This window comes from Halichoeres trimaculatus, unplaced genomic scaffold (genome assembly GCF_033239565.1).
Source record: "Halichoeres trimaculatus isolate MK-OKI-2021-1 unplaced genomic scaffold, fHalTri1.1 fHalTri1_scaffold_4, whole genome shotgun sequence".
Classification (NCBI taxonomy): domain Eukaryota; kingdom Metazoa; phylum Chordata; class Actinopteri; order Labriformes; family Labridae; genus Halichoeres; species Halichoeres trimaculatus.
Genome location: NW_027437182.1, coordinates 11,648,805 through 11,663,535, shown reverse-complemented (window position 1 = coordinate 11,663,535; position 14,731 = coordinate 11,648,805). Strand labels below are relative to the sequence as shown.

The window sequence follows — 14,731 nt, the reverse complement described above, 5'->3', positions numbered from 1 at the left end:
CCACGGAAGCAAAAATCACAGAGAGGAAAGGGGAGGAAGCCAGGAAGCTGCCTCTGACAGCTAGCTGTACCGAGGAGAATCACTGTAGGAAAAAGGCCGGTTGAGCTCCTGTGTTTGTCTTTTCGGTGAAGAATAAGACGCACCAACCGTTACCGACATGTCGAAAAACACCGTGTCTGCCCGCTTCAGGCGAGTGGACGTGGACGAGTACGACGAGAACAAATTTGTGGACGAGGAGGACGGAGGAGAAAACCAGCTGGGTCCTGACGAGGCAGAGGTAGACTCCCTCATCAGGCAATATCCTTTATACATGACCAGCTAACATGTCTGTTAGCATGCGCCATCTGCTCAGGAAAATGGGCACAAATGACGAATTTGTCTGCATGTAAGGTTATTGTTTATCTGCATTTTTCCGGTATGTTGTGATCGCTGTTGCTGCACTTATGAATGGGCGTTTTGCAAGTAGGCCAGTCACTGTCCGGACTTGCCTGACAGTCACATTCCAGGGATTTCTGCTCTCAGGCTGAGCAAGCTGTGTATGAAAATCTACTAGCGTGCAAACATGTTTACAATTACAAGTTTTCTTTCTGCTAACTCCTCTGAATATCACTGCTCTTATCCTGTTTGTGTGTCATTGAGTGAAGCACGGTGGATGATGTAGAAGCAGGGTTTAAATGACTGAGTTAACCCCGGCATCGCAGTTGCATCTCATTGTCAAAGACTTACTGAAGAGGCTTGTGTTGAGTTTGGAGTGTTTCTGCAAAGTCTGGATCCCGCTGAGTCGTCAGTTTCAGTTCAGTAGTCCTTATAAGGCATGGAAGTGCTCTACTTCCTCATTCAGGACAGTTTCCTCCCACTTTATGTCACAGTGGTGGCGAATTAAAGGACAGTTCCACATGGTTTCCAGCTTGACAGAAACAAAGATGGAAAATGTTTATCAAGCTCATACTGTCACGCTGTTCTGTTTCTAGAAAGTACAAGAAATGCACATTGTGTTCTGTTAGCATGTCTCTTTAGCTTTACAGAAATAGATGATATCATTACTTACTGTAGTTCAACTGCACTTATATCATAATTAGCAGTATATGCAGACTGATAGTGGTTTAAAAAAAGTTGATTAAAAAATTAAAACATGATAGAATCAGAAACACAACAGGAGTAAAAATGAAAATAAAAAAGAAAAATATAAAAACATCAGAGTATCTTTTTTGTCAATGGTCAGCAATAAATCATCAGTCAAATATTAGCATTTGTCAGTTTGCTTAAACGTCCTATTGGTCTGCGAACCCCCACCAAAAGCTGCAAGGAATTCACAGCCACTCTACAGACATGCACAGACACACACCTGAAGTTACAAGTCATAATTTGGAAACTCTGAAACATTCCCTTTTGACAGCAAAGGTAGAAGCTTCAGCAGATCACAGTTGGACTTGTGCATTGCTGGTGATATATATCAAGTTTTTATGCATCATAATTGAGCTTTTGGACCCTGTTGATGTTTGAACATGTCTTCCTGCAGTTCTGTTTTGCACCCTTAACCCTCTCTGCACAGGAAACCTTGTGGAAGCTTTACACGCTGTTCTAAAAAACCCACCAATCAACACAAAGAACCAGAACGTCAAGGTGGGTTTGGTGTCCTCTGCCTACAAGAGTTAAATGTTTTCTGCATTTTGTGCATTCTAATAGATCACTTTCTAGTAGAACCAAGTCAGGTTTGAGTTTTGTGTGATTTACTACTACTTTACTGTGTAGGGATGGGTACCTTTCCCGGCAATCGGTAGTGGTACTCAACTGTACCAATTTTCGGTTCTTCTTTTGTGTTTATGTGGTAAAAAAATATCAATTTGTTTGATAACAAAGTACAAAAATGTTTCAATTGAACATATTTATTCTTCCGTATTTAGCCTTGCAATGCTGTGTTCATGTCCAGCAAGGAAAATTGCCTACTCTTCCACAGTCACAAGGATGCATTTAGGTACCGAAACATGGTACCTTTTGATTCTACGTGAATCGGTACCCTGCACTTTGACAGAATTCAGTCAGTACCTATAAAAGTACCTCATTCGATACCCATCCATAATACTGCGTCATTTTCCCCTAATGTATCATTAATAAGTGAGAAACCCGATGCGAGGATAGTGGGAAATGTAGGCAGAGTTTCAGGGGTCTGGAAAGACTTGGGCTCTGTGTAGTGTCACTCAAACTTCTCTTTTCTGTTCTCAGGAGCGTGCAGAAGGTTTAGTGCTCAAGGTACTCAGTGCATTCAAGAGTAGTGACATCGAGAAAGCGGTGCAGTCTCTGGATAAGAACGGCGTGGACCTGCTGATGAAATACATCTACAAAGGCTTTGAGAGGCCGTCAGAAAACAGCAGCGCGGTCCTGCTGCAGTGGCATGAAAAGGTAAAGAATCACACGACCTGTCTGACTGAAAGACTAAAAAATCACAGATTTAGCTCTTTAAATTTTGTTTTCCAGATATTTGTGATTTCCACAATTTAAAACCGATACATTTCACTCTAAGGATTTTAATTAGTAAAAAAAAGTAAAAGTAAAAGTAAAAAAAAGATTAACACTTAAAAAATGTGGCACCAAGATGCCGCATCTCAAGAACTATCAGAGACTGGGATTTACGACTCACAGGTACAGCCTCACCATATTTCTCTCCCCTGTGTCTGCAGGCTCTGGCAGCTGGAGGACTGGGCAGCATCGTCCGGGTACTCACAGCGAGAAAGACGGTCTAAAAAAAGGAGCTGAGGATCAGTTCACTCCACATCACTGACAGATACAGAAGGACTGCATCTGCACTGAACTGTTCATGTAAACCAAGAGACGGCACGGGGATTCAGAAGGAAAAACCTTTTTTTTTAACCTGATGTGAAACATTCTGCTGTGCTTACAGCTAGACTGAAAATCTGGGTCACATTAGGTTGAAAAAATCAGGCTTCTTTCTCCCTACCATGATCACAACGTACTAAATCATAGTCCTCACAGGGTGCTACAGATAACTCTCCGCCTCATGCGTCTGTGCCCTCATTTTCCCTGCCATTTCAATCCTCATCCTACAGTGGCTCCCAACTGAGAGGAAGGAAGGGAAACATGGAAAACATCTTTCTGCTACACCAAATCATGCTCGTTTTTATGACTGGCACAGAGACAAAACAGGGAAATACAATCTTTTTTTTTAACCCAGTAAAAGTTACTAAAAAAGGAAAATCAAATCAGGTCAGACAAGGTTAGAAACTGATCCAGGTTCTTACGATGACTTGAGTAAATTGGGCAGAAATGACACAAACTACAAAAACACACCACTGACTATAATACCCCCTAGACACGCACAGATTTCTTATACTACTGATATCTGATGGCTGTGATATTAAAGTCCCGATCCCCCTTTTTTTTAACCAAAACACATCAAACTTTCTGATTCAGCAGCAAAGATCCCTCAGGTTTTACAGTCAGCATTATTCGATGTGTAATTTTTGTTTGATTTTATTTTGTCCCATGTCCCATTTGTTTTAATAGAGGAACCAGGCTTCAGGGCCTGTGCTACTTTCAGTCAGCGGGAGGAGCTCCAAATCTTCTGTTGCTCATCTCTTTATACAGTCTATGAAAATGATGCAGAAAGACGGCCTTCACTTTTAATGACCCAAAGCCAAATGTTGGGAGCCGCTGCCGTACACCAAACCTTTACACTCATATGAGCAAACACAACAGGCATGACTCCCAGCAACATGTCCTCCATTCACTTACACGCAAACACATGTGCATAGAGTTTCCAGCTTTGATTCTCTGAAGAAAACTCTCTCAGTGTTTGTTTTCTTTCACTCTCTGGTTATTTCACTGCAGCAGAGACTTTCCGTCAGGGATGAAAGCCTTACTCTGTGTTGGTAAATCCTCTCGTTTCCTGTAGGATGCTGGATTCTCTCATGGGGGGTCGCTACACACCCACAGGAGGCAGCGTGTAAAAGCAAACGGGGGGTTGGTTATATCCATCCATCCTTTCACCCCCACTCACTGCCCCACTTTAGTATCTCAACCACTGCTTATGTTAATCTCATATTACTACTCCTCACACCCACTGTGTGTCTGACTCACACATGCATCCTCTTCTGGTTCTCTGTATAGGAGCTTCACTTCTCCCACACCTTCAGGAGAATCACCCTGAGAAACCTTTCTCAAATGTTTTTCTTATTTTGGTATTTAACAGATTTATGAATGATCTAGGGATTCTTTTTCTTTTTTTATGCTTTATAAAAATTTATTTCTCAATTTACAATCCCTACATAATTTTTAATGAGAACACTGCTTCAGTGGGTAAGAACGCTCGATTTTCAGGGGGGGCTAAGATAAAGAAATAAAAGTGTTGCTCCTCTGAAATTGGAAAATTTAACACAGTTAAGAGAGAAATGTTATTTGCATGATTCCACTTTTGAGAGTATTTTTCTGAAGCATTTCATACCTGTATTTTGTAAATGTTGTGTGTCTATTCAGGACAAATTAAGTGATTTTTTTTGTATTGAATTTAAGTTAAAAATCTCATTACTTTGAAAATATTCTAACATATTGTCTTAAAAGTCGTGTTATTTCCACAGACTTTTAATTTCCACTACTTTCATAACACGAGGAGGAGGAAGCTGGGAAAGTGGTATCTGCCTTATCAGGTAGATTGTGTCTTTTGCCAAATGGTTTTTGTTTCATGAAAATAACAATGTTTTTCAGGATTGAATTTAAGAGAATAAATCTGAGGATAAAGTGTTAAAATGATAACAATTATGAGTTCAAAAGGAACATCAAACTAAAGTTAGGAAATAAATTAAGCTACCTTTGCTTCCTCTGTAGGAGAGTGATGAGAGCAGCATTGTGTTTTCTTTGAGTTCATTTCTGAGTGAAATTTCTCAGTGGATGCTTTTATTTTGAAACACAAAGCACTAACAGGTTGATATTTAAACATGAGTGTCCATGTTTGAATACAGTCATCAGTGATGATACATCCACACATTAGATTTATTTCTCTAATGCAGTAACGTCTGGTCCTACATGAAAAGAAAAGAGAAAGGAGAGGCTAAGTTCCTTCTTCTTTTTCATGTGAGCCCAGATAGATGCTCTTCTTACCAAGAGGACGAGAGCGAGCAAACCAGACTGATGTACAAACTGCCTTACTGGATATTCCTTTTTTATGTTTGTGCTTTTTTGACAATAAAAATCAAAGGTATGAATGCTGATCATAGCCTGTCATGACCTCTGACAATGTTTTTCATGCACACACACACACACACACACACACACACACACACACACACACACACACACACACACACACACACACACACACACACACACACACACACACACACACACACACACACACATATACATACAGGTCATTCCCTGCAGTAACTGAGATTTAAAGAAGTTATTTTCATGAAGAGTTGAGCTTAAAATCTTTTGAGAAAGTAAAAGTAAAGTACATTTTGTGTTTGTGTATTATTGTTATGTATGCTTATGTGTTACTTTTGTATTTGTGTGTTTTTGTTGGGACCCCCTCGAAAACGAGATGCTGCATCTCAAGGGGCAATCCTAAATAAATTCAATTCAATTCAAAGAATAGTTTGCTCTGAACAGCTGCCCTCTACTTATAAGATAGCAACTGAAGCTAAATATAAGTTCATGATTCTGGACATTTGAAGACTGTTTTGCATTTTGTGTAGACATTATGTTTGATGATGCATTTTTGGTCTTTTTTTTTTCATTCATTAAGTTTTTAAAATCACTGTAGTTAGTTATGTTTGAAGACTCTTTAATGCACCTGGCCTACCTGCAGCATAATTTCACTGGTGGTAATTTTTCTCCTCCAGCTTTCCATTCCATGTAACCTCAAATATTTAACCTGCCTTATTCATGTTTTACATCAAGCAAAACTTTTATTAAATGCACGTCTGCATTTTAGATAAATAAAAAAAATAAAAACATGAGGACTCTGCAATAAAAAAAATCTGCTCAGTTTTTCTAAAAACTCAGCATTCCTCATAGCAGCTTTTAAATATATAGGAGCTTCTGTTTGAATTTTGAGGAACCAGTTTCTATTTAAGGTGGCCCCATAGAGAGAAAAAAAGTGAAAAAAAGAAGAAGTTTTTTTCAAATTAAAAAAAAGAAAGAAAGAGAAGGTCTTTCCCAGGAGCTGTCTGAAGTGACCAAAGAAGAATCAAACTTTTTGTAAATTTTCCTCATGTGCTAAGAATTGTGATTCCTTTGAAACCATAGAATAAAACAGGCAGAAACTTTTAGGGTGTTTTTAACATTAATGAAGCCAACCTGCCACCTCAGGGAGAATCAGATCAATAACTGAAGAGTTACGAGGATTCGTTTGAAGCTATTAACACATATTTTTAGGCAGTAACTTTGTACCAGGACAAAAAAATGAAATATGAGCATGTTTCACACTCCTGGGTGTTATTATTCTTCAAGCAAAATTTGAAGAGTGTAGCATTTTTCCTTAATATGATTTACTCTTTAGCATAAACCTAGTTTTAAATCACCTTTAAATGGATGTGGTCAGTATTTTAGGAGTGGTTCCTCAGGAATTTAAGGGATTCAACTATATTAACAAATTTGAAAACTTCAGAGAATAAAACATTTTTTTTTTTACAGCAAATGACTTAAATGTTGTACATTTTAAACAAAAATAGTGAAATTACCTTTTTTGCCTACAGAGCTGCCTCAATCCAGAAAAAATGAAGAGTTTTTTTTTTTTTTTTTTAATATTCTAGGAGACTCTTGTCTTGTTTTTCCGTCACAGTCATTAGGTTTATTGAAGAAAAACATCCATCCATCCATTTTCTTAACCGCATATCCTGTTCAGGGTCACGGGTGGCTGGAGCCTATCCCAGCTGTCATTGAGCGAGAGGAGGGGTAAACCTTGGACTGGTTGCCAGCCAACCACAGGGCTGACACATAGACAGACAACCATTCACGCACACACTTACACCTAAGGACAATTTAGAGTGATCAATTAACCTGATGGGCATGTTTTTGGACTGTGGGAGGATGCCGGAGGACCCACACATGCATGGGGAGAACATGCAAACTTCACACAGAAAGGCCCACCGGCCAAGCTGGGAATCGAACCGGTGACCTTCTTGCTGTGAGGCTGCAGCGCTACCCGTTGCGCCCGAAGAAAAAACATTTGTTTTTTCAATTGAACACGTTTCTGTAAACCTACATCAAGAAAACAATAAATATGACAATTTGTTGAAAATGAAGATAGTAAATTATTTTCCTCCCCAACTTTTCTCTGGGGTGTTGTTAGACCAGACTGTGGTTCTGAATGAGCGTTGGGATGTTTTTGTGCATGTGTGCAAATTAAATTCAGTCTGCTTATTTCATACATTTTTATTACAAAATGAATACAATAGTTACAGTATAGCAATACATTATGAGAAAGAAACGTATGTACAAGTCATAAAAATAAAGTACATCTTGGTATTGGATGAAGCAGTATGGCACATAGATGATGTCATCAGTGTGAGGATTGGATGGAGTTTCTTTGTGACACACCCGTGCGTATGCGAGGCCGCTACCTGAGGATGTAGAACATGTGACAGTCAAGTTTTCTCTTCTCAAAATGTGCACCACGTCTGAAAAGTCGTTGGTGGGAAACTGCCTGCTGCTCTCGTTCAAGCACTTTCCAATAAGTTAATTAAAGGTAGATGTAAATAAGAGGCTAGCTAAGACTTCATGAGTAGGGTTGAAGCCAGCTTTATGAGCCAGAGGTGGACGACTCAGCTCCAAGGAGGAAACTTTAGTTGATCTCATAAATAAATCTTCTTGTGGAGGGAAATTATCACACACTTGGATGACAAACTGAGCGAAGGATTCCAGGATTAGAGACAAAAATCTGCCAGTTTCATCCCAGCATCCAGTTAACCTCCAGTGGCCTTGATTATTTGGCACTTCTAATGTGTCTCCGTACGTCTTTGCTGCTGTTTTCACCTTCTTTCCCTCTTGTTGACCACAAAGTCTTTTTTCAGTTTCTTTACTGATGTGGCAGCTTTCTTTAGCAGGTGGTGGACACATTTCATCAGCACACCTTCTGTCTTGTGTCTCTTAAAGTGCTCTCAGTAGGGGTATGCAGAGACTGCGATGTAGACAATGAAGGTGGTCTGGTACTCAATGCCTCCGTCTTCGCTGTAGGAGAGAGCTCGAACCTTCATGCGGTACGTCCGGGGCTCTTTTAGCGCCTGCGTCGTGAAAAGCACTCCTTTCAGGTTCTCGTCTCGCAGAGCGAAAGGTAGCGTGACGTCCTCATCCACCACTGAGAAGGTGGTTCTGGGGTGCATCACTCCGTCCTGTGTGTAGGCCACCAGTCTGATCAGGTCCTGGTTTGCTGCGATGCCGAAGGGGAGGGACAGCAGCTTGTACTCCAGGGCGTAAGGGCTCAGTGCACACTCCAGGTCGTTAGGTGGACAGTTCTTCAGGCAAAACCTACGACAGAGGCAGCAGGTTAATGCAGAGGATTGTGGGAAAGGAGATAAATAGACCATTAAATCTTGGGTTTTAAAAAAAAAATGAATCTGTCATTTATTTAAAGGTCCTGTGAGGAATTTTCAGTGTGTCAGTTTTGCCCCCCCCCCCCCGTGGACAAAGGGGTACCTCACATTTATACCTCCACCAAGGAGACTATGTTTTTGGAAAGTTTGTCTGTGAACAACATAACCCAAAAAGTAACAAACAGATCTTGATGAAATTTTCAGAAAATATTAAAAACGGGATAAGGAAGGAGTGATTTAATTTTGGTGGCGATCTGGATAAGCATCTGGATCCAAGACTTTTTTAAAGGATTCTTTATCATTGTGAGATAGGACTGTTCTCACCATATTTGTATATAACTCCATGCTAATTGGTTGGATTGCTTTGCAAAACAATACAAGACAAGGTCACCATAATTTCTGACAGATGCAAAAGTACGATCAAGATCCTGGCAATATTCTGGACTTCCATCCTGAATATGAAATTTATTCTGGGTCATCATAATTTTCAACACTGTCAGGTAACAAATTATCGTACAAACCTGCAACTAACACCAAATTGTAGCAGACAGTAAGCTGAAAGGGGGTATAACATTTAAGTCATAGCATGCTTGGCAGGGGTGTGCGCTCTCTGAGTGCTTTTCTAGTTCTTTACTGTGTTTATTGTAAAGAAATGTAGTAAACAGAGAACCCTGGCACAACTGCACCTACTTCTAAGGTGCATGAAGAGGAAAACGAAGTCTAAAAAGGGTCAAAACTCCAGCAACACTGAAAAAAACAACAACTTTATTTTAGACCAATGAGTTTCAGCTTGACCCTGATGAAGGTGAAAAAAGTTTCTGGAGTTTTGACCCTTGTTAAGAAAGGTAACTAATGATTTTTGTAATTAAAATGTATCCTGCTTTACTTTTGAATCTCAACTAATTGCTTTTTAAAACTCTTAATGTGTAACATAAATAAATGCAGTTTTGGTAGCTTCAGATCTTCACTCTGACACCCCTGCCAGTTTTTTAGACATCAAAATTGACAGTACAGAAATATTAAATCTTAATGTTGATGGTCTTTGGTTTTGTAGGTTATAAAGAGAGAACAGTTTTAATATCAGCCTGCTTCATAAGCAGCAAATATCTGGTGAAGATTTACCCTGTGGCTGGATCTCTCTGGTAGTTTGGTGGACAGGGTGTGTCTATGCACTGGTAACTTCCTCTCATGTTGAAGCACATCCGATTCGCTCCACACTGAATGTTCTGTTCCAAACACTCGTCGATGTCTGTGGACAGAGAACAGCCCGTCATCGTCACAGTAGATGCTACAGCGAAGACTGGATGAAATGATGATTAAAGGAAACAAAAGGCCTGAGGTTCTCACCCTGACATGTTTTCCCGTTGGTCATGAGGCGGTACCCAGCAGGACAGAGACACCTGTGGCTCCCAGGGGTGTTCATACACTCATGCTGACAGGCGTCTCTCACCTCACACTCATTGATGTCTGTTGGTGACACATGAACACACACAAACACACACAAGTCAGAGGACGTAAATGACGTCTTTGGACACTTTTTGAAAAAGCACAAGCTGCTGCAAAGTGCTGAGGCTTCTCCTCTGTCAGCCTTCATCCTCTCCCTCATCTCATCCCTTCCTGCCTTCAATAGTTACCTACGCAGGAGCCACTCTTGTATTCAAACCCCTGCTGACAACCCTGTAGCGTGGAACGTGAGCTGGCCTCTCTGCGGCTCCGGTTCCTGTAGCGCCCCCTTGTGTTGGCTGCGTAGGAGTGGTAGCTTTGAGAGGCCAGGTTGTGGTACAGGCGCTGGTAGGAGCTGCTATCAGGAGAGGACTGTGACGTCCTGTAGCCGTATGAGTAACTCTCAAAGTTGGGCAGACGCTCCAGACCAGCGCAGGACTTGCCATCCCCCAGCAGGTGGCGCCCTGGCGGGCAGGTGCACTTGAAGCTGCCGGGTGTGTTGATGCACTGGTGGGCGCAGGGCTGAGGGAGCCGCTCACACTCATTTATGTCTGCCCTCAGCACAAAGACAGACCAGCACCAGGAGGAGAAGACAGAGGGATAGAAAAACAGGAATGCAAAGATAATTGAAGAAAAGATGGATAAAAAATGAGGAGGGAGATGAGGATGAAGGGGGAGAAAAGGGTAGATGTCAATTACCCCATGACTCAACAATACATTTACATGTCCCTAAGACAGAAATGTATTGAGACGAATCCAAACACAATCTCCAAATCTTTTAAATGAAATGATATCAAATTAAATTCAAATTTAACATCAGATAAAAAACTTAAATATACCCCTGATCAATATTTTAAAAAGACAGACATCAGCTTACGGTGTTAACGATGTCACAAAAAGACAATGGTGAGTGTTGGCTTTCACAAAGCAACTCTAGGAAAAAGCCAAACCAGACATGAAGGAAACAGTTTCCAAAGTCAGAGATGAAAGAGAGTGAAAGGAAACAAAGAGACAGATGGAGCTGTGAAGTACTGGTGCTGGTCTTTCTTTATTGTCATTGTGGCAAAGAAAAATCCTTTTATTCTCTCTTTTCTTTCCCCTGCACTCCTTTCCTACCGTTTCTCTCGCTGCTGTCTAAGAGTGGAGGTACACAATCGTAGCATCAACCTAGCAGAAGAAAACCTGACGCCATGCTTTCTGTCTTTGCAGAGTCCTCATGTTAATAGTTAATCAGCAGGTATTATTGCAGCATTTTAGAGATGTTAAAAAGCAGTGGCAGAGCTCAATGACATGAACATGACTGCAGAATAACTTTAAACATAGCAGGTCACTGAAAGAGAAGTGCGTCAGCAGGAGCAGCAAGCTAAAGAAAAGAAGCGAGCTGATGCCAGGGAAAAGCATCCTCAGTGATTTAACTGAACTGATTAAAAACCAAGGGCAAGTATCAGCTGATTTTTATCTTAATGAAGCAGGTTAATTATCATTAAACATTGCATTTAGTTTATTAAATTATGGTTCGCCTCATAAAGGTTGTACTCACCAACACAGGGTCGACCCACTCCCTGAGATCTGTACCCCCGCGGACAGGTGCAGTGGTAGCTTCCTCTGGTGTTCTCACAGATCTGATTGTATCGACACTGATGAGTCCCATCTCTGCACTCATCAATGTCTGCAGCAGGAAACAAAAAAGACAGAAGTAAACCACTGTGCACAGAAAAACATCCACTCCAGCAGAAAATACTGTAAATCCTTACCTATACATGTCCCGTTGGCACCTTTGGTCATACCACTGGGGCACAGGTCGATGCATGTGTAACCGCCGCGTGTGTTTTTACACTGCTGATCTGATCGACAAACCCGCTGTCTGCATTCATTTATATCTGCAGAGATTAAAGAGTGATGGGAAAAAAGCTTCTTTACGGAAATCCTTCTCTGATGGCATGTGACCGTAATTTTTTAAGTAAATTAAAATAATATGTAATGTAAGGACGTATCTGTCTCACCTATGCAGCGTCTGTTCCTGAGCTGAAAGCCCGGCTCACAGGCACACCTGTAGCTTCCTATCGTGTTCAGACAGTGTTGATTGCATGGATTGGACTCCTGACACTCATTGATATCTAAATACAACAAACAGTTGTCAGAGAATGTCAGGAACATTCATTCATTCAAACCTTTATTTATTCTTCAAAATGACAATGAGGTTACCCTCATTTTCAATGTAATTGAGGTCACAGACATTGAATGAACAAATAATAAAAACAACACAAATAAAACAAACACAAATGCGTTACAGTGAGAGAAAAAGTGATCAATAATCAAGGTTTTAAACTCTGTAAGAGAGGGGAAGGCTGTTTTTTTTTAAGAGTTTGTTGGAGTGTATTCCAAGAATAAGGGGCATCAAATAAAAATGCAGAATTGTTGAATTCAGTGTGGACTCGAGGGACCTTAAGATTTGGTGGGTTAGATGAATGAGTCACGTATGACCCATCTTAAAATCTAACAGGTTTGAGAGGCAGGGTGGTAGCTTGCCAGTAAGGGCTTTAAAAATGTAAAAGAAACAATGTTTGTTCTTTCTCTGATCAAGAGATGATCAAGAGGTGGCCAGCCAACCTCATAAAGGAAGCAATGATCAGATTCAGATTCAGATTCCTTTATTTGCCATTTGTGTAAATTAACACATAGGAATTTGTGTTGGTGACAACGTGTGTATTTGCAAACAAGTACTTATTTTCACAAATAAACGTGTGTGATGTGTGTTGTACCCGTCACCAGTTATGAAACGGACAGCAGAGTGGTACACTGAGTCCAGGGGCTTAAGAGTTGAAACATGTACAACTAACGTCTGTATGATTGGTAAAACTTGTTGACATACCTGTGCAGCTGAGACCGTCAGCTGTTCTCCTGAAGCCCCGCCCACAGCGCATCACACACCTGTAAGAACCTATCGTATTTTCACAGTCCTGTCCTTCATGGCAGACGTTTCCACCCAGCGAACACTCGTCAATGTCTAGAAGAATAAAAACAACGCAATTTCTTCATCAGCGTTATAGTTGTGTGAGGAAACACAGCTGACAGCAGTGATTCAGAATAGATGTGTGTGTCTGTGTGTATGTGAAAAATACCCTGACAGGTCCTGCCATCAGCTGAGATGGTGAGGCCTCGGGGACATGAGCAGTAATAGGTGCCCATGGCGTTGTGGCAGGCATGAGAGCAGGGGTTACCAACCTCACACTCGTCTTCATCTGCAGCACAAAAATCATCAACAGAGAGAAATTTGGACATGCATGTGGAATATTAGTACGATAGTTCAACAGGTAGTTTAAAATTGAAAAATCTTTGAAGCTCTACAATTTTTTTTATCACTTTGTTAAGTTGATTTGATGTGGTTTGTTGATCCTTTTTTTATCCTAGATGTGCTATTTTTATAATTTTCCATGGATCACTTAATCCGCATGATTTTATAAAAAGGTGCAAAATAAATCAAGATGTCCTTTGGAAAACAGCGTTGGTCAACTGAACCTCCTTGAGTTAGGAACAAAAAACGTGTTGATAAAGATTACCTGCACAGTACGGGCCAGCAGACACCAAAGTGAATCCCTGGGGACACTGATTACTGCGATCTCCTGGAACATAACAGCAGTTCATCAGTACATTTTAATCTTTTTTGAAGAAAAACACTAGATTTAACGGCTTAATGAATGACTAAGCCACTAAAGACAAAAACCTTAATTTGACATTTGTTGGCTGTTTTCTCATCCAACCAATGAATATTTCTCACCCTTTGCAATACTAGCTAGGATGCTAAACTTCAGCATTTCCTCCAGGGGGTGGTAGTGAGCTCTGATGGCTGTTGCGTGCAGCGTCTCCACCAGGTAAGGCATCTTTCCTTTGGACACGTCGTAGGAGATGGTGTGGTTCCAGGAGTAAGGCACACTCTCTCTGTCCACGCTGAACATGCGGGTGGACTGAGCGTACAGCTGGCCCGGGCCTGTCTGGATGTAGTCCTCAGTGTAGTCCTGAGTACAATAAAGTAAACATGGCAGGTACTTTAAACTTATCTGACATATTAAGCTACAACAATGGAAATCCTGTGATGGTAATTTGATAGAGTTGGTATCACTGGGATGACCCTCTGAATATAACTTACACAGACAGGAGACAGAGCATCTCAGAATTCATGTTTAGTTTGAAATGATATTTTCCAGGTTTTGTTTAAGTTTAAATCTGGTTTAAATAAAACAAAAACATACACAACAATCTGTTATCTTCATATCTATTTTCATACCTTGATGTTGATGTCGGCCTGTGAGGGCAGCTGTAGGATGTGTCCATTCACTACGATGTCCAACAGCAACGCTCCATCTGAGTCCAGACCTCTGGCAATGTGGGTCATCCTCAGGATCTCACCTAGAAAATGCAATCAAATTAAAAATTAATGTTTGTATATTTTTTCATTCACTTTTATAGATATACATCTTATTGCAGATGTTTTCCTGACACACGGAGGCTTATCCTGTCTTACCTGTGGCAAACTCCACCTGTGTCTCTCTCCTGAAGATGCCTCCTGTCAGCGTGTAGCCGTTGACAGCCTCTCCTACTTCTTGTGCGGTGGTCCAGTAGATTGGGTTCAAGATTGAGATGAGTTTTCTCATAGCAGGACCTTTAATTTAAGGCAGATAAACAGCATGTTAACATGAGCTGCTCTGAGGCAAGCATTTTTTGGTGCACACTACATATGAAAG

At 40.8% G+C, this 14,731-nt stretch overlaps 2 protein-coding genes across 2 annotated transcripts in view; one reads left to right on the top strand and one right to left on the bottom strand.

The window, feature by feature from the left end:
- Window positions 1-5,249, top strand: arpc5b (actin related protein 2/3 complex, subunit 5B). Its single transcript, XM_074669011.1, has 4 exons — window positions 1-297; window positions 1,542-1,623; window positions 2,224-2,400; window positions 2,679-5,249. Exons 1-4 carry the CDS (start codon window positions 158-160, stop codon window positions 2,739-2,741), a joined length of 462 nt encoding a protein of 153 aa, XP_074525112.1. The 5' UTR covers window positions 1-157; the 3' UTR covers window positions 2,742-5,249.
- Window positions 5,250-7,374: 2,125 nt separating this feature from the next.
- The window catches only part of hmcn1 (hemicentin 1), an 84,338-nt gene continuing 76,981 nt past the window's right edge, over window positions 7,375-14,731 (bottom strand). The window contains exons 95-107 of the mRNA XM_074667921.1: window positions 14,512-14,649; window positions 14,275-14,396; window positions 13,768-14,005; window positions 13,550-13,612; window positions 13,112-13,231; window positions 12,862-12,996; window positions 11,993-12,106; window positions 11,744-11,869; window positions 11,530-11,658; window positions 10,181-10,540; window positions 9,894-10,013; window positions 9,669-9,795; window positions 7,375-8,481 (exon numbers count right to left, since the gene is read on the bottom strand). Coding sequence (XP_074524022.1) covers window positions 8,115-8,481; window positions 9,669-9,795; window positions 9,894-10,013; window positions 10,181-10,540; window positions 11,530-11,658; window positions 11,744-11,869; window positions 11,993-12,106; window positions 12,862-12,996; window positions 13,112-13,231; window positions 13,550-13,612; window positions 13,768-14,005; window positions 14,275-14,396; window positions 14,512-14,649 — 2,159 coding nt within the window. The 3' untranslated portion in view covers window positions 7,375-8,114. The remainder of the gene's footprint in view (window positions 8,482-9,668; window positions 9,796-9,893; window positions 10,014-10,180; window positions 10,541-11,529; window positions 11,659-11,743; window positions 11,870-11,992; window positions 12,107-12,861; window positions 12,997-13,111; window positions 13,232-13,549; window positions 13,613-13,767; window positions 14,006-14,274; window positions 14,397-14,511; window positions 14,650-14,731) is intronic.

Excerpts from the sequence above, each read along its gene's own strand:
- arpc5b (XM_074669011.1), top strand. The coding sequence starts at position 158 with ATGTCGAAAAACACCGTGTCTGCCCGCTTCAGGCGAGTGGACGTGGAC. Across the intron at positions 298-1,541 it reads GTAGACTCCCTCATCAGGCA|TCTCTGCACAGGAAACCTTG; the intron begins ATATCCTTTATA and ends CACCCTTAACCC. Across the intron at positions 1,624-2,223 it reads CAAAGAACCAGAACGTCAAG|GAGCGTGCAGAAGGTTTAGT; the intron begins GTGGGTTTGGTG and ends TTCTGTTCTCAG.